Raw genomic sequence first — 26,901 nt, 5'->3', positions numbered from 1 at the left:
ATAGTATTAAATGAACTATACCTTCTTATAAACCTCATGTTAAATTGTCATTATGGGTGTGTTAGCAAGCTGATGGTAGCATTTCAATCACAAAGCTGGTTTCCCCACAACACTCACTCATTTCTCTGTAATGGCAGCAGTGACTCAAGAGGCACGAGTTCAGTCATAATCGTAGTCTTTTATTCTTCCAAGGCACAGCAGATGTGATGGCAGGGCTAGAAGCTATCAGAATACATTCAGGGTGTGGATGAACACATCAAGTACACACAGAAGAACACCCTGTCGCTCTCAGTGAGGGGTCAGTGACTGCTACATGCTCAGTAGGCCCAAATAAAAACAATGAAAATGCGGTTGTACATTCTGTGCTGCTCTTCAGAGCTCTGTCCCCACGGATCACAGGCAGGGCTCTCTGGTGCTGTCTAGGTGAAGACGCTTCACACATACACACACATACAAATTCTCCATTTAACAGGAACAAATTAATAAAACTGATGTGTGTGTGCATTTCATATTGAGTTTCCTGTTCAACTGCTGTGTAGTTACTCCAGACTCAAACACTTCCTCTTTAAACTGTGTTTTTTTGAGTGAAACCTAAAAATAAACTAGACCGCTGGAGTGGCATCAATGCCTGACATCAAGGTAAAAGTTTATTTTTGTACTCAAACCGCCGGGGTCGTCTAGAAAACGTGAATGACAGTGGCGCTTCAGAACATCCAGTGGGACTACTGAGCTCACACAAGGAGAAACGTCTAAAAACAGGATGTTGGATGGCCGACTAAAAAATCACTGTTTTTGATTTATTTTGGAAAAAAAAAAAATCCCAACAGTTCAACTGTTACAGTGATAGCGCAGAAACAAAACAATACAATTAGTTAAAAAAAAATGCAAACTAGAAAAAAAAATACTTTTTTTCTTTTTTGCTAAAAAACAAAAACAGAAAACGAACAGACCACAAAACGTACTTTAGAGCTTCAAAAAAAATGTGTCTGTCTTGTTTCTAATAACCTGGATTTTAAGTGTTAAGAAAACTATGCAGCTTACAGTAAGAAAACAAATCCTTTGGCATTGTTCACTGTGACAGTTCAACAAAAAGAACTCAAAACACATTAAAAACATCTGAACTTCTATGTTACTGTCACTCATACTGCCACTGTCAAGTGAAAACCTCATCTCTGTTACCAACCTTCCTGCAGTCAACAAAAAAAAGACTTTTTTACTGACAATCATACTTTTTTTTTCAAATTACACAATTGCCCTTGAAACTGTGTCATTTGCCTCAGAGTCGTAACACTTTAAATCTAAAAGACCTTTTAGTTTTTCAAGTATAAACATCAACGGACAGCAGTGAGTAGGTGTCACCTTTGAATTTGTAGATCCACAGTTAAGAACAGTGTTATTACCAGAAGTAAACATGAAGAGAGGAGAGCCCGTCGTCAGCTCACACTTTAGTGTCAAACTCAGTGAATAAAGCTCACAGCTGAGTGTTGTCCATAAAACAAATTATTACTGTATATACAATAGACAATAAGAAAATCTCACTGACAAAAAATGAATGAAAAGTAAAATATCCTCTAGGAGATAATATCTGAATGTCATAATTTGCCTTTAGAAAATAGAAAAAATTTCCATGCAAAAAATATATACCTGGGATTTGGATAAACTCTTGTAACACAACATACCAAAAATATATATTAAAAAGTTACAGATAAAGGGAACTGGAGAGCAAAGCTGAATTCACTCCGATAAATGAAACCTGATCGGTACCAAATCAAATGGTCCTGGTACACACACACACACCCAAGACAGTGGAGAATAAATCAAAATCACCTGCAGTTTCCTCTGTGAAGAAAGTGCACGCTTGCTCCGTGACGAGTGTGCGCACTGCTACTCCTACATGAGGTGTGTGCTGTCTGCGCCAAGTTTTAATGTTGTTTCAGTGTTCGGGTCTGTTCACTGGTACCAGGGGGTCTTGCGCACCCAGCGAAGGGTGCATCCTGCGTCTGTGCGGATCTTGATGGAGGCCGCCTCCGCCTCTCTGACGGTCTCCTTCACCGACTGCATCAGGTTCTGGGCGTTATGGACCAGCATGTCTGTGGCCTGGTCGGGGACAAAAGTGAAGCCGTTAATAAATAACAACACAGATGGGATTTATTGGACCGTCAGACAAGTAATTACTGAATTACTCTGAGATGGTTTAGTCCAGCTTCAAGGTCGGACCACTTCAACTAGTCGCAATTTGAATTTGAGGGGTTAATTCAATTAACTTATTGTCTTATTGTGGATTGGAAAATGTGAGCCCTGATTAACCCCGCTTTAATCTTTAATGATGAAAAATGCTGAAAAGTAACCAGTAACTTTATGTAAACAGTTGATGGGGGATGGAAAACGTGTAATGTAATGTGTACTGTATCTTAAATTAAATACAAGTACCAAAGTACTGAAGTATAGTGCAGAAATAAATGTGTGTTTACATTCCATGACTGTAAGTTATAAATGACACACTTAACCAATATGAATCAGTTTCTGGAACTTATTAACAACTCCTGTTGTCCACCTGGGTCAAGGAAGGAAGGAAGGCAGGAAGGACAAAGGAAAAGAAGGAAGGAAGGAAGGAGGGAAGGAAGGACAAAGAGAAAGATGGTAGGAAAGAAGGAAGGGGAAAAGGAAGGAAAGATGGAGAGAGGGAACAGATTGGGTCAAAAAGGAAGGAAGAAGGATGGAAGGAAGGGGGGGGGGGATTGTGGAAAGAAGGAAGGGGAAAAGGAAGGAAAGAAAGATGGAGGGAGGGAACAGATTTGTTCAAGGAAGGAAGAAGGGAAAGAAGGAAGGGAAAAGGAAGGAAAGAAAGATGGAGGGTCAATTGGATCAAAAGAGGAAGGAAGGAAGGAAGGAAGGAAGGGGGAAAGGAAGGAAGGAAGGAAGGAAGGAAGGGGAAAAGGAAGGAAAGAAAGATGGAGGGAGGGAACAGATTTGTTCAAGGAAGGAAGAAGGGAAAGAAGGAAGGGAAAAGGAAAGAAAGAAAGATGGAAGGTCAATTGGATCAAAAGAGGGAGGAAGGAAGGAAGGAAGGAAGGAAGGAAGGAAGGAAGGAAGGAAGGAAGGAAGGAAGGAAGGAAGGAAGGAAGGAAGGAAGGAAGGATTGTGGAAAGAAGGAAGGAGAAAGGAAGGATGGAGTAAGGGAACAAATTGGGTCAATTTGACCCAGAAAGACAACAGGAGGGTTAAGTGGATTGGACAAAACTGGTCCACATTAAATACACATTTTCTCAGTGAATCAGTGAAATCTGTTATATTCATTCATTCATATTCATTCACTCTGACGTTGTTTTATCTGTTCCTATATGCTGTGTACAGTTTTGTTAGTGAGTTTACCTGCTCTGACTCCTCCTCACTGATGTTTGTTCGTCCCAGCATGGTGGCTTTGACAGTGGAGAGGATCTTCAGCTGAGTGCTGATGGTAGGGATGCGCTCACACACCTTTGGGAGGAGAAAGATGTGTAAAGTAGAAGTCTAGATACTTAAAGAGGACGTTTCAGTCTGTGTCTCTGTGTCCTCACCTGCAGCAGGTTGGTTCTGATGCGTCTGTCAGTGCACTGCTTGGCCACTTCTTTAGCCAGCCTCGTCACCTCGTCCGAGGCCTTGGCGATGTCCTTGGCGCACTGGATCAGCGCTCGCTTGTTCCCACTTCCTCCGCGCACCAGCCGAGACATTTCCGCCATCAGCAGAGCCATCCGCTTGGCTGCTGCGATGATGTCGTTGCCCTGTGAAGAGGTGGGAGGGATTAGAGGAGGAAGCGGTGAGAGCTGAGAGCAAAGCAGGATACTGGAGAGAAGCATGGCTTCGGAAGAGAGGGAGAAATCTACAGAAACATTATTTTCTGAATCATGTTTCCACACATTTTTCTAATGATAATCAAAATGTAGGATTCTGAAAATAGCATAATCAAAACACTGAACTGTGCATGAATCTGAATTTTGAAAAAGCAAACCAGGCACTACATCTAAAAGCGTGTTTAGCATAAAGCTGCATGCGATTACAATACATCCATCGTTTTGGAGGGAAACGGCGTTGAGGTTCTCACTGTGTCTCCAACATCACAGTCAACCTGAGGTTAGTGATGTTCACAGTGTTGGAGGTGAGTTCAGTTCACACCCTGACACTAAGAAGCAGAAGCAAGTGATCATATTGGGCCAAGCAAGCAAGTCTAATGTCAGACTACGTCACCCAGAAGTCTTTGGGAAACTGTCATCCTTGGCTTCACAGGTTGGCCAGGCAACGAGGGGGGGTGTGTGGCCCCTCCGTTTCACCCACTAAATGGTGAAAACATGTGGGTGGGACTTGTGAAGCCAGTACCAGTTTGTCCATGTGGTGCAACAAACAAACAAACAAACAAACTCGCCATTCAATCAGTTGGCTTTTAGTGCAACCGTAGCAGCATAACCGTGTGTCAACCATCTGAGTGTGATGCCGCAACTGTGAAAACAGCAGCCACAGCTGGTTGGCGGTTTCCATGGTAGTGGCAGATGCAGAGCTTCAGTGACTGTGGGCTAATAATCCAGAGAGTGTTTCTTTGTCCTTTTCTTGTGTGTTTGCATGCGTGGATGTGTGTGTGCATGGTGGGGGGCGGGGGGTGTCAAACAGTATTTATGATCGGTAACACTTTACAATAAGGGTCCCTTAATTAACATTAGTTAGTACATTAAAGGGACAACGAGAAGTTTCTCCAGCGGCAGAACGAAAAATTCCGCGACAATAAAAAAGTCTCATATACCCACACTTGTTAATGGGTCCATTTTCGATAAATATATCGTTTTGTCTCTATCGTTATTTTATTATTATTAGTGGTGGCGAAAATGCTGTGCGAGCCGACCAGCGTTTCCTTACTTTCGGTTTCGCTGATGCTGCCCGGTGGGTCATGAGAATAACGCAGCCAAATCGCCGTTTATGGTCGGAACTACGACAGTAACTGATTGTCTTGCAAACTCTGACTTTAATTCTTGATGAATGAAAACATTTTTGGCAAGACGTCCATCTTGCGCCGGTCAAAGAATTTCACCGTGCGCGCGGAGGCTCATGGTAAATGTAGTGTGAAGACACTTCGCTTTCCAAAACTCCTCGTTGTCCCTTTAATATATAAACTAATGTGTTAATTAATGCTGAGTAATGCATACATAATGATAACTAATTACATTATTCAACTTTTAAATGTATTAACTTTGAACATTAATTAACTGCTTACTAATAGGCTTTCCTAATCCTAAGTAATACATAATAATGATTGTTAATATATCTGTAAACAGTTAATTAATGCTTAATAATGTACTAACTAACGTTAATTAAGGGACCCTTATTGTAAAGTGTTACGTTATGATCCACTACAAATACTGTCTGACCCACATCTGGTTGTGTGTGTGCGCTCATGTGCATATGTGCGTGCGCAGACCTTGCTGGACCACTTGCGCGCCTCCTGGTGGAGAGCCTGGGCAGCTGCCAGAATGGGTTGATTGACAGGCTGGTTGGAGGGCATCATCAGCAGCTCTGGCTCATAGTCATCCTCACCATCAGTAAACTCATCTTCATCATCTACCTCCCTCTCCTCTACTGCCTCCTCATCCTCAGGCTGGGCAGGGCAAGGCAAGGGGTGGTGGGAGGGGGGGTGGGGAGTGGAGTTGTTGGTGGAGGTTGGAGCAGCAGGGTCGATTGGGATGGGGAGGAAAGGGAGGGAGGCACAGAGGGTCGGAGGAGGAGGAGGAGGAGGAGGAGGAGGAGGAGGAGGAGGAGGAGGAGGAGGAGGGAAAAAAGGAGGAAAGTGGAAAAGAAGGGGGAGGAGAAAGCCAAGGATGGCGGGAGGGAGGGAAGCATGGGAAAAGGAGCCATTTAGTACAGTATGAGAGGCACTGGATGGAAGAAGAGAGGACAGGAGACTCACAGCAGGGAGGAGGACAGAATGCAAGCATCATGAAAGAGCAGCGAGAGGGGAGGTGAAACTGCACAGGCAGAGATGGTGTTGTGGAGGGGAAAAAAAGAGGGAAAGAGGAGCTGGTTTGCGTGGGCAGCAGGTGGATGATGTGACTTGAGGCTGTGGCATTTGCACAATCAAATAGAGTCGAACTGTAACCAAAACCAGTGGTTGGCGTCCCTCTGGTGCGTATAAGAGTCTAAGGAGAGTGCTGGAGAACATAAGGTGACCCAGTGCAATTACCACTGTGTCTTGTTTCCAGAGACACATCTGATGCAAAGATCATTATATGAGTGTGAGGAAACTAAAGAGGGGGGAAACGTTACGAGCTTCACAATGAGAGTGGAGTAAGAGGATATTCCTGGATCGTCGTGGCGGACAATATAACTGTTCCTTTACACAGCTCCTCCACATAGAAACACTTGGACACACATAATGGAAAAAACACAGACACCAATATACAGATAGAAGTGCAGGAAATCCAAAATCTGCTACAAATATGATGTGCTTGATCTCTAGTTTTGCTGTAGATGAGAGACTTGACTGTCTCTCCATATCTATTTCTGATATTTACTGTGTACATAACACATGAAAGCTTCCAGTTTCACTCTGAAATTGGAATCGAGTCACTGATCTACACATTTCAGGATCAAAATGATTTCAGAGGAAAAAAGTAAACTTGATTTCAGGATATTCTCCAAATGTGAGCAGATACTTCCTCATTCGACGACGACAAGTGCATTATGGTCTAACAGAGAAAAAGTAAAATCCTGGGATCATCTTGCCAGCACTTGCCATCCAATTTTTTTTTTTTAACCCAGAACTGTCTGCGACTGATTTTGAAACTGCACATACATGTATTTGATTGGGAGAATGTGCAAGCTGTATATATTCCTGTGTGTTTGTGTGAACTGACCTTGCTGGACCACTTGCGTGCCTCATCGTGCAGCTGCCTGGCTGCCACCATCATGGGCTCACTCAGCACCTCTCCAGCCTTCTGCTCCGGGAACTCCTCGTCCTTTTCCTCCGGAGGAGGGGGCCGGGGAGGGGGCACCTCGCCTTCAGGCAAGGGGGGCTTCGGTGGCGCCTGCTCATCACTGACCTGGAAAAATGACACACACAGATATGACTTACAAATATGCAGATAAAGGCGAATGAGGATATTTGTGGATGGTTATGTTTAAAGCTCCTTGTTGCTGCAAGATTTGCTATTCTCTCCATACCACACCAGAGTCCAAACTCAGTAGTAGGTTCTTCAAATGTATTTCTTATGTGTTTATGTGTATAATAGAGAGTGTGTTTGTATGCGTACATGGAGCTGGTCCAGGTCAGGCGGTGGAGGAGGGAAGTCCAGCTCCTGAGGCTGGAAAGCTTCTCTGACTTTCCCGACTGCAGCCAGGATCCTCAGACATGAGTCCAAGTAGGCCTTTTGCAGAGCTGCAGGGAAAAGTGTGTGAACATTTTATCCACTACAATATCCTGAACGCGTGTTATCGTTAGCGTTGTCCTGTACCTTTATCCTGTATGTTTCCGGCCACTGCCTTTGCATCCATCACCATGGGTGAGATGGTGTGTGAGAGGATGTCTGACGCATGTTTCACCGTGTCCCTGAAGCGCGGATCTTCAGAGTTCTCCATTTCCCTCTTAGCCACCAAGAGGACGCGATTAGCTCGTCTTGCTATGCTTGTTGCCCCGGCAACAAGCATCTGGGGCTGAACATTTGCCATGGCAACTCTGCATTTGTCTATGTCTTTCTTTATAGCCTCCTCAGAGGCATCTAACAGAGATTTGGTATCGATGGCCTCGTCCACCAGACCTGAGGACACAGAGAGACACATTATAGCAACTCTCTAAATCCTCTTTTGTATGTTGTGTGCTGTAACACTGCAACTACCTCAAAATAATAATAATACAATATAATAATAATAATACAAGAAATGTTGAGAATTTCCTCACCAGTGAGTCTCTCCACATTGTCGATCCACTGGTTCTTCATGGTGTCAAAGTGCTCGTATGCTGCTTTGTTTCCAGGATTCTTCAACAAGATCCGAGCAGCAGAGGTCACCTGAACATTCACACACACACACACACACATGTCAGACATACGTGTGTGACTTTCATCAGTGTGTGCAACCATGCAAATACTAAAAACAAATAGGAGCACCTGTGGTGTGAGCTCCCTGGCATGTTTCACAGCTGCGTGGATCCCCTCCACTGTGCCCTTATTGGCTGTGCCCACAGCAGCCGCCTTCTCTGCGGTCGCTCCCAGCCGACCTGCGTGGGCCTCAAAGTTCCCTGCGCGCTCTTCGAAAACCTATAAACATAATTTTTGGGAAGAGTCAGATAAAGCACAACATTTTACTTCCCTCTTCTTCTTCATTGACATACAACATCTGGATAGAGGAGCAGTGTATGTCTGCTACCGACCTCCTGCCTGTTGGGGGCGTCAGGAGGGGCAGTTGCCGCCACAGCCAGCAGTTTGATGGGGGTGGTGGTGTCGCTGAAGACGTCAGATACTTCCTGGGTCATCACCTCCTGCATGTGCTGCCTCAGGTCCTGGTAGGAGCAGAGTGTGTTGTCTTAGTCCACTAGGTGGAGCTCTGCACCAACGCTTTCCACTATCACCACATATGCATGGATCATGTATACAAACCTAAGACTCCATGTTTTCTTTATATGGCTGCACCATATCTTTTTTACATGTGCTGTTTATCATTTTATTGACACTGCCACAAATTTTAGCCTGATATATTTGGTACATTTGGACACTTAATGATCTCGACTGTAACTTATAATAATAACCTTTAAGGGTCTGCACAGTGAAACACTGAACCCTGTTTTTTTTGTGAAGTCATACATGTATGATTGTGGTACCACAGAGCTATACCTTGAGGCTGTCCTGCAGCTGTGCGGCTGTAGCTCGTGCGTGAGGAGCCTCAGCCTCTCCCCTGCCTGCCATGTCTGCCAAAGATGCCATCAGCGCCTCTGTTCGGTCGCAGCGTCCAATCATATCCTGCCGATAGGGGCCTAACAAGCCTCCTGCCAGCCTCCTCCCTTCTCCAACCATCCCTCTGATCGCTGCCTGGCCTGGAGAGAGAAATGCATCAGAGTCAAGAATATATCACATCTGGGTGCCTGATATTTCTTCGTGGTTCAGCAACAACCCAGGTGCAACAATTACAGGTCCTTATTTAGACATTTGACATTTTTCTTGGTAATAAGATAAGATAAGATAATCTGTTATTCTGCCCATGATGGAGAAATTTACAATGTGGTAAAATAAAAAATAGGAAGGAAACAGGTGACTAACGACTGTGGTTTTTAATGTCTTTTTTTGAAATTTCTACGTTGCTGTATTGTGTCGCACATGCTGAGCTCATGTTTCATGTTTCCAGGAAGTAACTGTGTGATTAATATCTGTTGTGTGGGGTTACATCTTTTGAAAAAGCACATAGCAGACAGGTACCTGTGTTCCACTGTAGCCTCTCACACTCTGCTCCCATAGGGAAGCATTGGAGGGAAAATAGGAGACACACAAATGACATGGCTATAGCAACAACAGACAATAAAGCAGTAAATATAATGCAACGCGCAATGACTAAGTAAGTGTGATTAACGCAAGAGATGCATCACTGTGGGCATTTAAGGAAATGGCATCATTCACACGTTTGGCCACATTTCTGTGGCACATGCAGAGATGTTTCCAGACTGAACGATGTCCTAATGCAGCCTTTCTCAAAGTGGGTGCCGCGGCACCCTGGGGTGCCGTCTGACTGCGTCAGGGGTGCCGTGAAAAAAACTTCTGACATTTCATAGAATACATTCTTTTTACATATAGGCCTATGCAAAGGGGCCGTGTCCACCGGACGCCCTTTTAACCCGCCCTCGGCGGAAAAAAAGCTCTCGGGTCGGGGCTTCTCTTTTTTTGTCGCGGCGCTCAGAGCGCTCAGAGTTGAAATAATCAACTTTTGGAACAGCGCCGCACTTATCAAGCGGCTCGGACGTGAGGCGGCTCGTTTCAGCAGCGTTCAGAGAGAGAGAGGGAAAGGGAGGGAGAGAGAGAGAGAGACCGCTCCGTGGACACAGCCGTTGGTCACGGGCGCTCAGAGCAGTAGGGGCCGTGTCCACCGGACACAGGACGCTATGAAAAAAATGCGTCGTACAGACAGGCACACATCACGAGTCACCCCCCCTCCTCTCTCCAGTGGATCTGTGTCCGCTCTGTTCCGACTCCGGTGCGTTTGATGTATAAAAACACTCTGCAGTGACACGGTAGAAACTCTCTGATTGAGAGAGTCAGAACGGAGCGGAGACGCCGGTGGATTCATTTGAGCGCGTGACTGCGCGCTGCGCGCATGTAGACCTTTCTCTCTTCCTCTCACATTGCGGATTACGTGCGTGTGCGTGTGTGTGCATATGTAGGCTACAGAGGCACCTATACACCCTGCATTTACAGTTTGTATTATGCTCTGTTAAATAATACTGTCTCATCTAAATAAACAGGACATTTACATTTAGGCTATGCAGTGTTATTTTGAATTACATTTTACACAGGGGTGCCCTGAGATTTTATTCACTTTTGAAAGGTGCCCTGACTGAAAAAAGTTTGAGAAACGCTGTCCTAATGCACCACAAACACCTTACATCTTTCAAGATCTCGTATTCGAATAGCGTCACAGGTGCTGCTATTACCACTTCCCCCGCACCCATCCATCAACCACATACGGGGAGGCTGACAAAAGGCGTAGAAGGTCAGCGCTCCCATTTTTAAAACCAAACTACTACATCATCCATCGCTGCAGCTGTCATCCATCCTCTCTCACCTACTCCTCTGTCGTCCACTCCGGGGTTGTTCACCCAGCGGAGGGCCTGCTCCATCTTGCCCTCCAAGGTGATGGCGGGTTTGGCTGGTCTCATGTTGGCCACGGCCCGGTTGGTTTTGGACTGCAGGGTGAGCAGCGCCGCACCAATCTGCTTGGCCAGTGCACGGGCCTCTGGGCTGTCACCTTTACCCCTGAGACAGTGACAGACAGAGAGATGATTAGAGGAAAAAACAAAAAGGACAAGGTTCAGAAATAAGCTGTTAAACCCAAAATATGTCTAGTCTGCACCACACCACTGTTATTCACCATCTATAAAGGGAAATACCACCACCAAAGGCTGATGCCACTTCTCCATCTGCTCTTGTCAACATTCATCCTAATCCTGTGTTACCATTAAATGAAGATAAATGCTTGTGTTACAGGCTTTACTGGGAGCATGTGTTTTCTACAAGTAATTTAATACTGACTTAATGCCAGACAAATCAAATAATATTTATATCATGTACATTATTTGAAAGATGAATAAAGGTTGTATTTATCTCAGTTATCATGAGATCATTCAGGGCTGACATGTGTACAGAGCCTCATATTATGACAGTGCAATCTGTTCCAGATCAGAAAATACTTGATAATCCCCTAAATCTTCTGGTGCAATTGCAGAGTCTCTCTTTTAAAGATGAAATCCATAGTTTTGTGTGGATCTGGACAACAGCTTGGTCATTTGGTTCACTCTGTCGTGTTTATCTGCGGCTTCCTTTTATGGTCAGACGATGCACTGGAGGTGCGGTAGGCTACAGGCGACATATTCGTTAACGATGACTCATTGTGGCATGATTCATTAAACTGTTGCACTGTTTGGTAAACTTACTGATCTAAACACAACCTGAAGTTTGCTTGAAATACAAAATTCTGTGGCTTGAACTTTGAGATGATTAATATTTTACTTTACGTAGGCTGACTGGCCCACCACAATACGGTAAATCCCCATTTCACCAACACCATATTGAGTTAGTTTGAAACAGTTTGAAACCTTATGGCAGGACTGATGCCCAAGGTTGACAGGCAACAACATATTTTCCAGGCAGGTATAATATGCCAGCTATTGGTGGCATGAGGTTGCAGTTTGCGCCTAGAAAAAGAGGGTCTAAGAGTTACTCAAAGTAATCACAAAAACATTGTTAGTCACGCATCATGTGTCAGAAAAAGGAAAGCGTACTGTCTGCGTAGTTCCACCAGTCTGGCTGTGAGTCCTGCGATCTCACTTATAGAGCGCAGTATGTCATCTCTCTCTTTGGGGTCCTCACACAGGTCGGCAATGCGTTTGGCCTCCGCTAATAACGCCCTGATGATCTCCTCCCCCTCGGGACCACCGTGAGGATCAGCCAGCCAGGCCTACAGAACATACATGAAAGACTGTAGTTCCCCTCCCATAAAACATGCAACATATATCTGTGCAAAAAAACATGACAAGATTGCTTTGGCCATGTGAAAAGGTCACTTCACGGGAGACAGAAATAGGACAAATACATTGCCGAGAGGAGGTAAGGTTCACTGGGGACAGGGTTAACATGGATTACTGTGTTGTTGTTGTTTTATCTGACCTGTGCAGCGTCCAGCCTCCTGGAAATGGCCTGCTTGGCATTGATTAAAGCCTCCAGTCTGCGGGCAGCGCTGTCCACTTTGCCAAATAACAAGTCTAAGCCCTGTGAGCACTGGCTTGCACGCTGCACACAACCCGGCGTCGTGCCCTGGCCTCTGCCACAAAAGAAAAACATGCACATGGTGACAAAGTACTTAACATAAAGAAAATAGTTTAGGTTTCACCCTCTCATACAGACACACTACCTGGCTCTCAGATCTGCAATCTGGTCAGTCATTTGTCCCAGAGCTTTGGTGGTTGCCAATATGTCTTTCCTCTCCCTCCCAGCACACAGCTCTCCCACCTTACCAGCTTCATCCAGTATCACATGCAGGGCAACCTCCCCGGGGTCTCCTGAAGATGACACGCACAATAAGATGACAATGTGGAATAAGACCTAAAGAGCTGAAGACATGGTAAAAAAACAAACAAACACTGTTACCTGGCTGTCCATGAGGATCTTTGAGCCAGCTTTTAGCCTGGGCCATCTTTGACTCAATCAAAGCCAGAGATCTCTTCAAAGCCTCCATGTCCTGAGGTAAAGAGAAAACACAGCATTGTGTATAGCTTTGTCCAAACAGCAGTGGGTGTTAAATAAGAAGGTACCACTTCACATTATGTAAAAACGACAACAATTCATTGCTATTCTAACAATAATATGCTAAAGTAAACAGAGAGAAATTAAAGAGAGAAGCCATTAAAGTACACAAAACACCAAAACAACAGATGTGTCAGTTTGAAACTTGATGTTTTCCCATGTGTAGATGGTATTGACTTATCCGTGCTGTTTATCTTAATATGTAAGATGAGTTTACACAATTAATACTTTTTAGTTTTGATCTTTTTGTTGACAGTACTTGAAAAAAAAATGTCACCTCTTTCCCAGAAATGTATATTTTAATCACTGGTTTGCTTAAAGTTATAGCAGCAAATGTGCAAACTATTTAGAAAGTTTATACTCTTTATTAGCCATTGATAAATGATTACTACTGTATGTTAGAACCATTGCAGCCAAATGTATAAACTTAATTGTGGGCTCTATACTATTCATTAGTCTTTATTATTGAACTGTGGGGTAGTAATGAATTATTAATTTACAATGAATAGAGTCATTAGTAATAATACAAGCCTTTATGCTGCGGTGTAAAATGTAATAGCTTTCATAAATTCTGTATGGCCCAGCTATCTAACTGATATTTTGTCGAAAATAATAATGACTTGTGATTGGCAATCTCACATCTAAAAAACAAAAAAGACTTTCCAGCTCAAAGGAGAATGAACCACTTTGGTGAAAGTGTTCAATACAGCTTCAATACAGCCCATCTATTATGAATGTGTCTGGACACCAACCAGTTTATTTCTATAATTCATGACCTGAGCAGAGGACAGTCATTGTGTGCCAGTGGCTCCCCCCACACACACACACTGACAATAAATTATTGTAACAGCTCACACATGAACTATGAGGTATTTCCACAGCAAACACACACGCAGAAGACAGACAGGCAGTTCAGTGTCTGAGGTGGCTGTGTGCAGAGAAACATGCAGGGTTACCGGTTAGACTAGTAGATCAGATAAAGATCCCATTGCACAATCTCTAATTTATCTGTCCAAAATGATCTCCAAGTGATGATACTCTGCCCAAAACAGTGTCTTATTGTGCTATTGAAAGCTTAATCGCACAGTAAACATGAGCAGTACGAGAAAAAAAACACGACTGAAAATTCTGAAGCAGGTATTGATTAAAAAAAAGGAAGTTATAAAGCTTAAAACGTAAAGAACTGCCATCTGCTTCATGCCATTTGACTAAAATCGCTATAGAGACAAACATAATGCACACATATTACTGTAATACAGTGATGAAGCATGTGTACTGCACATCATCAGAGACCAGTGCGGATTTAAACGCATGAAATACTTACTGTCAAACACCATTATGACATATATACATAAACATATATTAGAATATAGATATGTATATATATTTATATATATATATATATATATTTGGTGTGAGCATGGAGACATTTTCCTTCTCTCTCTCTCACACACACATACACAGTGGCATGCTGAAAACTGCAGAGGGGGAGAGAAACAGGCTTACCTTCTACAGGGAGGAAAAGAATGGAGGAGGAAGGTAAAGAAAGAAAAGAAAAAGAAAAACCAGGAGTTATACTACCGAGCAAAATGAAAAGTGGAGACAAAGTAAAGAGTGAAACTTTTGAAGATGCTCTCTACAGTACAGAGATGTGTGGTTAGAGTGTGTGTCCGTGTGTGTGTGTGTGTGTGTGTGTGTGTGAACAGGCAAACCAAAGCAAAAGTGAGTGCATAGGGAGTTGGGTGGCTGAGTTCACATGTGCAGCACATATCGTACCTTATTGGCCCATGCATCTTCATCCCAGGTCGTGAGCTGTAAGACTCTTATAATCTCGTGGATTTCAGTGCTCATCTTTTCATAGGTAAACTTTCTGTTCCTCTCCGCCTCTTCAACACCGGCACCTCGGCTGCTCTTGGTTGCCACAAAAATCTTTATAGCTAAGGGGGGAAAAACATGAGTATTTATGATTACAGTTGAAAAATTGTCACAAAATATAATATAACTCTTCATTAAAGCTACTATTTATTTGAAATTCTGCCCACTTAGCAGTACAAAAAAAAAAAATCCAGTTGCAGGATCCCTGAAGAAAAAATAAGCAGCACCATATTTCACCATCATTTTCAACAAACAAAAAACTGCCACCAGAATAATAACTCTTCTAGTTGTAAAGCTGTATTTTGTGGCCACTGGGGGGCAGCAGATGCGACATGTTGTAAGTTGATTTTGTTATTTGCTTATTTATAAATGCAGCACATATAAAGCAACATTAGAATTTCATTTATAGTCAGGTTTCTTGTTACTTGCTGAAATTAGATTAGATTAGATCCGATATTCCCTCTATTTTAGCTCTGTTTTTGGTCTCAACCAGCCCCAAGAGGGAAACATCTGGATGTTTGGCTGCTAAATGCTTCACTATAGTCACCATTTAATTGTTAATTTTCGTCTTCCTAGTGTTGGGCATGTAAAGCACAGAGTCTTTCCACTGAAAACATCTAAGCCAAGCCATAAGAGAGAATCAACGTTGTGGACAAAGAGCAATAATGAGCTGAAAGATGCTAAAAAAAATTCTGTTAAGACAACTATTGAACCAAGTGTTAATTATCTATGGCACTGATTGTTTTTTAACAGTAGTAATCATGTGATACACTGTCAACATAACATTTTGGATTACAGTCACTTTAAGGTGCAAAATGACTTGTAATCCAAATTTTTCTGAGATTACACCCTAATTAAACTTTCACATGTGAATGTAGAACTTGAAGCCGTGACAGTGTTTCTGCTCTTTGCTGGTACAGAAGACAGTATGTGAGGCGCTAGTTGAGCAGCTAGTGGGCGACATACAGTACTGTATGTGTGTGTAGTCTGACATCCCCAGCACCTAATGACTGTAATTATCAGTGTTGCTATAACAACTGTTGGGTGCTCAGTGACCTGCACAGTCATTTGCCCACACACACTCACACATACATAATACAGTCACACATACAGTACATACCTGATATAAGAACAGGCAGCAGCTCTTTGACGGTGTTCATGGAGCTGACGAGCATCTGTCTGTGTTCTTGGTGCGTCAGCTCCTGCTGCCTCTCCTCGATCATCTTTGACATTTTGGTCATCCCTGAGGAGAGAGAGCAAAATGACGGAGATGTTATTGTGCTGTGAAAACTGGAGGCGACCAAAATCAAACCAAAACGCATGCGAGAAATGGTAATGAGCTTGTGTTTGGCGTCAGCATTACGACTGCGACTGTGAGCAATCAGAGGCTGAGGCCACCTCAGTGTTTTCACCAAATGAGTAGCTCCAACACATCCAAACACCATTACCTCATGAACCACTGATCTCGTACAATGACGGCATCAGCAAAGTGTGAGAAAGCCTTGGCATCGGATTTCCTCCGGCTCATTATGCCACAGTGCACGGACAACACAATTGACCTTTTACCTCTGATGATAAATAGACTGTTGATGCTCCAGTGAAAAGACTCTGATCTGTAAATCACAGCATCTTAGCGTCAGAGGAGCAGTTGGTGGGTAATTAAGTTTTTCACATGACAGCTGGATCTTTAACCCAGAGAAGAGTCAGAAACAGAGTGTTATGTCTTGGTGGAGTTTCTAAGAAAAACACCAAAGCTAGAAAGCATGATGCATTCGCATTGACCTTTTTTACTTAATCATTCACAGAATTATGACATCAAGCCCACTGTCACTAGAACAGGACTGCAACTGACAATTATTTTTCTATTTATCAATAAATCTGCTGTTTATTTTCTTGAAAATTCCCTTCACAGAGTCCGAAACAACTAAGTCCAAAATTGAACATAGAGACTAAAACTAATATTTCCTTTGCCGTCGTCTAAAACAAGGAAAAGTTGAAATGATCATTGATTTATTAACCGAGAGTGCAGCTCCAAACTGGAACTCAATGACCCTGATGGTGACCGGTTGTGCTTCCTTAAAATATATAATTTTCATTGCAGAGTTATTCTAATAGCCAAAGATTTTGATACATATCCCTTTATGTAGAGGGCCAGTCCAACATCCCCAGATTGCCTCTGGCTGAGGGCCTTTGTTACAAGCTCCCGTATAAAAGCCCATAAAGGGGCGTCGAGTGGCGCAGGTGGTTAAGCAGGCGCCCCATGTATAGAGGCCACAGTCCTCGCTGCAGGCGATCGCATCGGGCAGCCCTATCCTGCATGTCATTCCCCTTCTCTCTGCCTCCCCATTTCCTGTCTCTCTCAACTGTTCTATCTAATAAAGGCATGAAAAGCCAAAAAAATACTTTAAAAAGCCCATCTTTCTTTGAATGAATTTTGTCAGTGTAAATGTTTAAAATGTGTAAGATTAAATCAATTCTGAATGTGAGCTCGTCCACTAGCACTGTTTGATTCTCACTTTCAGTTAATCAACACGTGTGTGTCGTCCTCACCGAATGTCACCTTTAAATTGGCTTAAAAGAAAAAGCTCCTGCTGACCTGGTCCTAGGTTCTTGGTGTAAGTGATGAGGTCCTCCATGGTCTCCACCACTTCAGCCACAGCCAGATACTCCAGGATACCTTTACACACTCTGATTATCTTGCGCACCTACAACACAACACATAATAACATAATGACATAATGACAACTGGATGAAATCATAAGTACAGACAAAACAAAGGGCTGATAATGGTGATCGGAGACAAACGTCTTCAAAAAATTCAATGTGTGCATTAGCTTTTTTTAGACGGCATTGAAGTTGCCCCGTTGTTTGTGTGGTGTCTTTGTGTGTGTGTCTTTGTGTGTGTGTGTGTGTGTGTGTACAGTCTTGTGATGTACATCTTGTGACTGCGAGAAGTTGCTCTTTTAAAAATGAGGCTACTGATGAGATGTGGTGAGCTTAATCACGTGCCCAATGTGATTCCACTTATGAGGCTGCCCTCACACACACACAGACACACACACATAACACACACACCACGCAACCTTGTACATACTATATCCTCACATACACACATATAGCATATACACAGAGTCAGCCGCACACATATCCTGAGTTACGACAGAGGGAAGTCATTTGATCTCAGTGATTAGATCTGGCTGCATTCGAGACTTGCTTGAAGCCGAGTTCCTCCTTCCTCTGTGTGGCTATATAAAGCTTTATTTCACTGAAAGATACCGCACCGCTGAAGTAAAAGCTGTTGGATACACACACACATGGGGGTAAAAAGGCAAACACACACACACACGCGCACACACCTCCGCCTCATCAAAGGTAAGGAGCAGGTCGGATGTTCCTGACAGTATCCCTCTGGATCCGTCAATCAGGTAATCTCGTGCAGGAACAGAGTACGGATCTGCCTTCAGCATCTGAGCGGCTTGGACGAGCTTAGAGCTCGAGTTCTCCACCCTGAAAAAACACGACACAGACGTTTAACAACAACAGGGATTTATCACCTTCGTAGATGAGATAGAAAACCAAAACGAGGCGGTTAGAGGGGGGGCGATCTGGGATTCATAACATGTTGTGGTTCTGTAGTTTTCACATTTCTGACTAACAATGTGAGACCAATGAAAGTTCTCATGTTTCATTTTCTGTCTTGAATCGTGTGCTCCTTGGTGGTCGGTGATTAGCTCAGCCTGAAGGAGGTGATGGATTTTAGGAGCACATGAATAAAGCCAAGTCCCTCCTCTTTCTGACCCCCATTGGTCAGGGTATCGATGGCTGCTGGTTCATCTATATTTAGGCAGGTTCACATTCCCACATGCCCCCTCCTAAGCCCTGTGAGTGAGATTTATGGTGTAGTGCCCCGTGTATGTGTGAGTGAGCAGTTAGAGAGCACTGTATAGGTCTGACTGGGGTCTGGGCCTTTTTCTTGAAACTAAAAACACTAATTTGGATTTGGGAAAAATAAGCTAAATTTAGGAGAAAATGAACATGAATGTGCGGGAAAAGCTCTGATAAGTAAGCGTAAGTGCACACCACGGGCCAGAAAATACAGCCTAATGTCTAAAGTCCTGTGATGGCTGAGTAGCAAGCTCTCAGCCGGCATCCAAGAGTTCATGTCAGCTCTCTGGATGCAAGCTGGAAAACAACAAACAGCTTCTCAGCGGCCTGGATGCTGGAGCTGGACGGCCTCGGCCTCAGAAGTGGCTCTTTGTTGCAGCTGGGAACGGAGCCACATTTCCTGACATTAAATCGCCTGGAATCCTCCTTTTTAACAAGTTCTCTGTCTGCTCAGATAAAGTGGATCATTTCCATATTTTGTCACTCAGTTTTTTTCCGTGAGTGACAGTGGGGGCGACAGCGGGACAAAGGAACAAGAGAGCTTCTTTTTCTTCTAAAGTGTGCGCAGCGCCTCAGACGAACACTTACTTAATGAACGCAGGAGGCATGTCTCTCTTCATCACCTGGTCTTCGGTCGTTTGAACCGTTTCCTTCCCCACCTGTGACACACACACACACACAAACAATCACACACACATTCATTTTATTATCATTAGCTGCAGCAAGAGAGGAAATAGTATTCAAGTAAGCACTATTAATAGTCTGCAGGGTGAACGGGTGTGTATCAATTCACACCTATTTCAACCATGCGTGCATGTCATATTTTTCAAGCTTTGGGGGGAAGCAGCTCAGCTCAGCACAGCTCAGGGTCTGGTGGACTTGGCTGACGGTTGGTCCACAGGAGGGCAGGTCAAGGAAAGACGATTATTTTGCTCTAAACTGATCCACATGACAATATCATCAGTGCAGTGTAAACAATACGGAAAATAACCTTTCAGCTTTCTCTCTTTTATGGCTTCACATTGTTTTCCTTCTTTCCTGACTGAGACTCAAACTGAAACTGTGACTTTTAATGAGTGCTTTTGATACACTAAGGACATTGATTTAACTTTTATATAGCTTTGATTGTGTGTAATAATACATTTTTCAAACACCTTATGAAAGAAATGTGTTTTTAGAAGTGAGTTAAAAGAAGATACTGATTTTGAAAATCTGTGTTCATCAAAAAGGCTGTGAAGTTGCAGTGCCCTAACAGCAAAACCTCTGTTGCCTTTTTGCCAAACATCTTGACTTGGGAGCTCCCAACAACACTTATGGGGTGATAAGGAGCTATTCATCCAGAAATCTAATCTGAGACTAGACCATGAAGTGCTTTAAAAGTCATAAGGAGAATTTCAAAATCGATTGTGTAATGGACTAGAGGCCAATGTAAAGACAGTAGGAGGGCGGAAATATGATCTCAGGTTTTTAATTTTTTTATTAGTTGTCCCTCTGCTGTATTCTGTACTATTTAAAGTCTATAGTGATTTATTACAATAGTTAGGACCCCACAGTAATCTAATAGTGAGGGAATGAAAGTATGTTTGATGGTTTCTGCGTCTCAGAAGCTAAGACATGAACAGATCTTGGCACTGTGTACTATCATCATGATGTGAAGCTCAACATTAAGGCTGAAATCAACTGAGATATGGTCGACCAGACACTCTTTCATAATGGACAAGCTACTAAGGTTTTCATGCTTTACTGGGAGACACAGGTCTATCTGTATATCATCAGTATAAGTATGTTAGTATCATCCCACCTAGAGGGAGTACATACAATGACAAAAAGAGATGGTCCTACAAGGGTGCCCTGGGGAACGCCAAAACTAAGGGGTGAAACTTAGTCACCAATAGAAAGACAATATTTGTGGTTGAACTAATGGACGTGAACCACTTCAGCCCTGTCCCAGATAAACCACCCCACTACCAGAACCGGTAATAGGTTACCGGTAAGTGTGGCACTTGAGGCTTGGCTGTGGGGTGTTGGACTCAGGCCACCCATCAGCCATCAGACCACACTTACACCACACTTCAACTCTCAGCACAAATATGAATAACAAAAGCAAAAGAAAAAACTAAAATGAACTGGGAAACAAACAAAACAAGCGACCACACATACTGTGACTATTTCAGTTCAGTGAACACGAACAGGGTGGGCAGGGGGATCAGAACAGAGCACAACTACCTGCATTTATAGACCGCCCACATGCAATGATTGGTAAGTGGATGGTGAAGAAACCATCATTTTTTTCTCTCTGTAAGTAAGTATACTCAGAGTGCCTCCTCTTCATCATGCTGCAAATGTCTCATGTCACCAAACAAATTTGGACCACAACAGGAAATTCCCCCGGGTCCAACAGTGTCTCAGATTCTGAGTTACTTTCCCCTGTTAGGAAGATGGATTGCTTGCATGCAGTGATGCTGAGATTCCAGCAAGGTCTGCTGCAAATTTGAAATTTTATAAATAGCTCACAAACAGACACGAAAGTGCAGTGAGCAAAATCACACACATACACCTAAAACACAGCAGGATGCATCCTCTGCTTCCTCTAGACTGATGCAGCAGCTGCCTGAAAAACCATGACACAGCCCCTAACACACACAAGCATCCACCTACACACACACACACACCCACACACATGTGAGATGCAATTACAGCGAGATGATGACATCAGTCTCTTGCTGCATCGATGAAAGTCTGTTAATAGACTTTCTGGCTCCAGAGACTTAGGATGTCTCCATCACACAACACTTTCACCTACACAGCGAGATCCATTTATGCTGCTACACACTTTTCTTCTCATCACACACTGTGGCCAGTAAGAGCTAAAACATCAAACAAGGAAACCGACTTTCACCAATATTATTCTGCTCTTTTACATCAATAATTAATGTCATTGCAGAGGCTGTATTTTATTTAAGAAATCATCAGGGTTTTCATCTTTGTGGAACTAATGCAACACAAAATAACTCTGACTTTAAGGTTTCCAGTGAAGCTGACGTTTGTAATTATGGGTTTCTATATCAGACAGCAACACGACAACCTCCACTTTAAGAAATAGGCAGCATGAAAAGATATGAAGAGAATCTATGTCATTACCTGACAATCTTTATCCTCTTAACATATGATAGATGTGATACTCTCTGTAAACTAAAATTATAATCTACATAGCCATTTGTCCTTCCAATTTTATTCACTATGTAGTTATTATTGTATATCTGTCAGTGCTTACTCTGTCCATGTGAAACACTGTAATGAATATTCATAAACTCTGCAAAGGTCTTAAGGGAGATGATTAAAATATCTGAGGGCCTCAGTGAGTCGTTCTGAATTTCCTTCTTTATTTAAAAGCAGCAAGAGTCACATCTGTGAAATGTGAGGAATGCAGCTGTACAAGTCGAGCGCAGGTTCGGGAAACTCTCGGTACACCTGCAGCCACAGTCACATCAGGTCACTGATCAAAGACTTTTCCCGTAAGCAGCAACACTTGGCATTGATTATACAATGCATAATTGATGCAAAGTTAAGTGGTTTGCTGTGCACGCTGATGGTGCGGTGAGTATGTGGGTTGAATAGCCACGGAAAGCACGGAAACAGACAGCTGTCAATAGCTGACACAAAACAGTTAGCCTGGTCCTATCTGAGACCCACAGGCATCAGCTGTTACTGTCTTGTCATGAACATAACATTGAATGTGACAGTCCAGGCAGTTCAATCAAAGAACGATGGGAAACGTCTATGCCTGCAAATTATGATGAATAACTCCTCTATCAGGTAATGTCTAAGTTTCAAAGACAATGACTACACAATAACTGCTAAAGCTATAGCTGCATGCCATCCCTCCTCTGTATTGCCTCATTTCCTCTCACCTTTCCACTCCTCCCACCCTGAAAACACTTCAAAAAATCACAACAGTCCTTTGATGTTTTTTTTTCTTATTTTAATCAATGACTCAATTGAAATGCATCCAACTAGGACCAGAGCCTAAAGTCTCAGAATCACATTTGCCAATATCCGAGAAAAAAATGCAAATGCGCCCATATGTGGTACTGTACTGAAAGCACACGTCAATTAATGAACCACGAGTGCCTGAAAACACAATCATTGCTATAATCCTGCTATATAATACAAGCCAGGATTAGATTTAAGACATTGATGTAATCCTGCTATATAATACAAGCCAGGATCAGATTTAAGACAATGTGTGGGGAGAGATGTGTGGACACACAGCTGGAGACAAGGACTCATCGTCGTCTGAAGAGATGGCTCATATTTACATGGTCGAGCTGAGGAGAGCTGGTGTGTGTATATCTGAGGGAGGTACAGGGTGGGGATGAGGGTGGGGTATAGACTCAGACTGGGAGGCTAGTTGGCAGTCTGTCAAAAGATCTAGTCAGAAGATGCCAGAGACACTTTCCCCCCCTTGCGGGATGCCGGCATCTGACTGTAAGTGGCTATTTCTCCTCCCCATGGCGCTCCTGTTCTATGCTCATTCTGCATCACGCTGTTAGACAATTTTAGTCTCACTTCTCACATCCCTCCTCTCTCTCTCTCTTTCTGCTCCATTCTGTCAGAGTGTAGTTACTTCACTCAACGGTAAATCTATTTATTCCTTGCCCTCCCCCCTCCCCATCTCCCTCTCCCAGACGTGCTCAGATTCTATGTTGACTCCTTCAGGAGCACATACTTCTCAAACACCACCGAGGCGGCTCTGTCATCAGCACAACTTGAGCGAGCTCGCACTTTCAACCAAGTAGCATCTTTCAGATCTTTCGTTGAATCGGCGTCAGCCCACGCACGGCCCTCTGACGGATTGAGACTGACACCATCTTGCGTGTGTGTGTTTCTAAGTGTCTCAGTGACCTAGATTTTAAGTACCCCCTGCTGTCAGCCCACCCTGGACGGGGGGTTAACAGTGTAATTGTATCAGTGTGCAGTGGGACTCTTGTGGTGATTGTGGCATGTTGCTGTATATCGCATTATGTCTTAGCACAAACTGAATCAGCTTTCTAAAATAAAGTGTAAGTATCTGTATAGATTTCAGTGTTATGTGTCCATTGCATCCAATTAAGTTTGTCTACCCGGCAACCAGCCGCTGCTGATTTTACAAGCTCTGTTCTCAAGCACCTTTTGTTCTCTCTTTCAACACCTTCTTTTCACCCACTTATTAACTCTTCGCCCCTCTATCAGTGAACTACCAGCCATCCCATCTTCAGCTGCATATTTAGGCATTTAGTTGGTGTCTTTATCCAGTACTCTATAAGAGCTTCAAAAAATACACCTGGGATTTTAACTTCTTTTTTTATTGCATCCTACTTTTCCTTTCATTTGTTATTCCTGTCCTTCATTCCTATGTTTCGTCTGTTCAACACCTTCCACTGTCACTGGCCCTCTGCCCTTATCTCTTCCTGTAGCCTCGCTTTTCCATCATCTGAGACCAGCGACAGTACCCGAGGCTGCTATTAGCCCCCTTCTGCTCTCTGTCTGGATGGATCAACTGAATGGATCAACAAGGACGAGAAGAGAGGGAGAGAGTAAGAGAGAGAAAGAGAGAGAGGGATGGACGCGTGTGCCCGGTAGCAATGGGATATCAAGGGCTAAGTGAAGCTGGTGGATGATATCGCATAAAAAGGAGATTTTTCATCAAGACAGGCCTCGGTGTTTGGATCCAGGCTGAAGGGACCTTTTAATAATCAGTTAATGAGACATTTATCTGAATGATCTTGTGGGCCCGTGCACAGAAAAGCAGCAGCGTAGTCAAGGCCGTTCAACTACTGACAGGAGAGCAATTTAAATGAACAACAATCACTCCAAGTTATTTCAAAGAAGCAGTTCACACAATACACCTTATAATACTTGCTAGTCCACTGAGTTAGATTTGATCTTGAATTCTGAACAAATTAAGAACCATATTTGAACAATATGAATCTAGCTAAATGTTGATAAATGTCTAATTTCAGAATCTTTGTGCCTGCATCTTCACCTTCATCATGTGTGTGTAAAATAGGTCATATCAATCAATTTACTCCCATATTCCCTGAATAACACCAGACGTAAAAATTCCAAACTTGTTTTCTGAATAGTAATTTGTGGCCGGCTGTTTATACAGAAAATGCACAAAACATGATCAAAGTCATTCAAAAGTGAGAGCGTAGTAAACTAGCACATGTTAAATTCTTGACCAAACATGAGCATGCACTGCTCCTCCCAGACTCTGCCACAGCCCCACGGTGAGTGTGTCCTTGCACAAATTGACTTGAAACCAGTTTGTTTTCTCTTTATCAGGTTCCATGATCAAAATGTAAAACGACTGAATGTTTCCTCCTGTCTGTCGCTGACTTCTCCTGAGTGAGTGAGGCCCCTGCATCGATAACAACGACTCCGGATCAGCATTAATGGTGTGGCCTGTATTGATTTTTCCACTCTGTCTGACCGAGACTCGCCTCCGCTCTGTACAAAACGACCATAAAGACTATATGACAGAAGAGGAAATGGACAGAGAGGAGGTGAAACTGACTGCCACAGTGGAGGAGTAAGAGATGCTGGGAAAGGAGGGAGGAAAGTATAGGCTAGATGAAGGGAAGTGTAGTGTGGGAGTGTGATAAATGACCTGAGTGTGAACTGCATCTGCTCTCTGTGGAGGTTATTACAATGAATGGGTTTATTATAGACACTGTTAAATAAACTGCACACTCTGACTCAGCTGAGTGAAGCTGGGAGGAAATAAAGCTACAGTCCACCTCTCTCTTTAGCACAAGTGACATTTACTGATCACACAGTGAGTGACAGAGAGAGAGAGAGAGAGAGAGAGAGAGAGAGAGAGAGAGAGAGAGACGCATCCTGTTAATTCAATCAGCACTCGTTTCTTCCGCCCCACAAACTTCATTGAGCTCAGCAGCCATCTGATTATCAATAGGGCAGAGTTTGACAATGTTGTTGTGTGAACACACACACACACAACTACTGCAGGAGCTCGTGAAACACGCATGAGCGTCAGCTGGGCTGTAGCTATGGCAGTTTTATATGATGTTAATGGCGAGCAGAGATCAAGGTGGTTTTTGCCATAAATGTATCTGGGAGCCACACAGAGAGGAAAGATGAATATCCCTGAGTGCAGTGCGAAGGACAGTTTGATGAGCTGCTTTTGAATTATTTTATGTCCCCGGGAAAATTGAGGCCACGGTGTCAGAGCTGTCATTGCACCGTGCAGCTTATGTGGAAGTTTGGGGGGTGATAAATGCCACTGGATGCAGGGACTTTGTGGTTTGCTTTGACGCCCTGGTTCAAACTCCGGACTCACCCGCACAAGGTTGCTGACTGCCGCCTGCACCGCGGCCACCGGCACCGTCAGATCCGGGATGGCTTTACCGTCCACCTCCCCCTCCTCGTGCATGATGACCAGGTGGGAGATCTGCTGGGCCACCGGCTCCAGGATACTCTCGATTGTCTTGGTGTGAAACACCGGCATCGTGAACGACTTTTACCGCAGCCCCGACAGACGAAAAAGCGGCTGGTCGCTCCAGCACTCAAGACCCCCCCCTTCTCTCCTCTCCTCTTCTCTCCTCTCCTCTCCTCTCCTTCCCTCTCCTCACCGACAGGAGGACAAATCCCGAGTTGGCAAATCCGAGCCCCTGAGATGAAACCCTCATGCGTCTCCCCTCCCGGTGTGCACCCGTCTCCTCCGCTCAGCACCTCAGTAAAGGCTGGGCTCCGACGGTCGGTGTGCTCCGGTGGGAGCGACCCAAATCGTGACAGAAGGAATCACCGCCCTCCGCCCAATCACAGCGAAGGAATACAGCTGCCAAGCGGGTTGGTGTTGGTGCGCACTGACGCTTTCCCTGCACGCACACGCACGCACACACAAACACATACACACACACATTGCAAAGGAGAGCTCTTCCCAAATTACGTCATGCAAGCGAGTGGCCCAAAAAAGGAAAGTGTTGGGGTAACTTAATGGGAAGAGATCGTAATTTCAGGACATGGGAGGAGAGGTATTTGGAAACGAGGGGTGTAAGGTGCAACAACTACAACAGAGGAAAATGTAAACATGACAGTGAAGCTGCTCCCTGCAGCCTGA

At 43.8% G+C, this 26,901-nt stretch overlaps 1 protein-coding gene across 4 annotated transcripts; it reads right to left on the bottom strand.

The window, feature by feature from the left end:
• Positions 1-163: 163 nt before the first annotated feature.
• On the bottom strand, positions 164-26,519 carry LOC146973559 (vinculin-like). Of its 4 annotated transcripts, XM_085800213.1 has the most exons (23): positions 26,122-26,519; positions 19,368-19,438; positions 18,251-18,401; positions 17,491-17,599; positions 16,015-16,137; positions 14,796-14,956; positions 12,864-12,954; positions 12,628-12,775; positions 12,384-12,537; positions 11,999-12,174; positions 11,813-11,911; positions 10,783-10,973; positions 8,847-9,046; positions 8,387-8,515; positions 8,124-8,273; positions 7,916-8,024; positions 7,473-7,775; positions 7,272-7,396; positions 6,876-7,061; positions 5,444-5,620; positions 3,558-3,761; positions 3,373-3,477; positions 164-2,097 (listed from the first exon to the last, which is right to left on the bottom strand). In XM_085800213.1, the coding sequence occupies exons 1-23, from the start codon at positions 26,287-26,289 to the stop codon at positions 1,951-1,953; spliced, it is 3,477 nt and encodes a 1,158-aa protein (XP_085656339.1). In that variant the 5' UTR covers positions 26,290-26,519; the 3' UTR covers positions 164-1,950. The 4 variants fall into 4 exon arrangements, with proteins under 4 accessions (XP_085656339.1, XP_085656341.1, XP_085656340.1 ...); XM_085800215.1 differs by lacking the exon at positions 5,444-5,620; XM_085800214.1 differs by lacking the exon at positions 11,813-11,911.
• Between the last annotated feature and the right edge of the window lie 382 nt (positions 26,520-26,901).

This window comes from Trachurus japonicus, chromosome 15, assembly GCF_045865225.1.
Source record: "Trachurus japonicus isolate A0001 chromosome 15, Traja_1.0".
NCBI lineage: Eukaryota > Metazoa > Chordata > Actinopteri > Carangiformes > Carangidae > Trachurus > Trachurus japonicus.
The sequence above is the reverse complement of the archived record's forward strand: the minus strand, read 5'-3'. Positions and strand labels throughout refer to the sequence as shown.

Bases quoted from the DNA above. Each gene is read 5' to 3' on its own strand.
- LOC146973559 (XM_085800213.1), bottom strand. From the start codon at position 26,289: ATGCCGGTGTTTCACACCAAGACAATCGAGAGTATCCTGGAGCCGGTG. The intron at 14,957-16,014 runs GTATGTACTGTA...TTCCCCCCTTAG, and splicing joins GCTGCCTGTTCTTATATCAG to CTATAAAGATTTTTGTGGCA. The intron at 5,621-6,875 runs GTCAGTTCACAC...TGCCCTGCCCAG, and splicing joins CACGCAAGTGGTCCAGCAAG to CCTGAGGATGAGGAGGCAGT.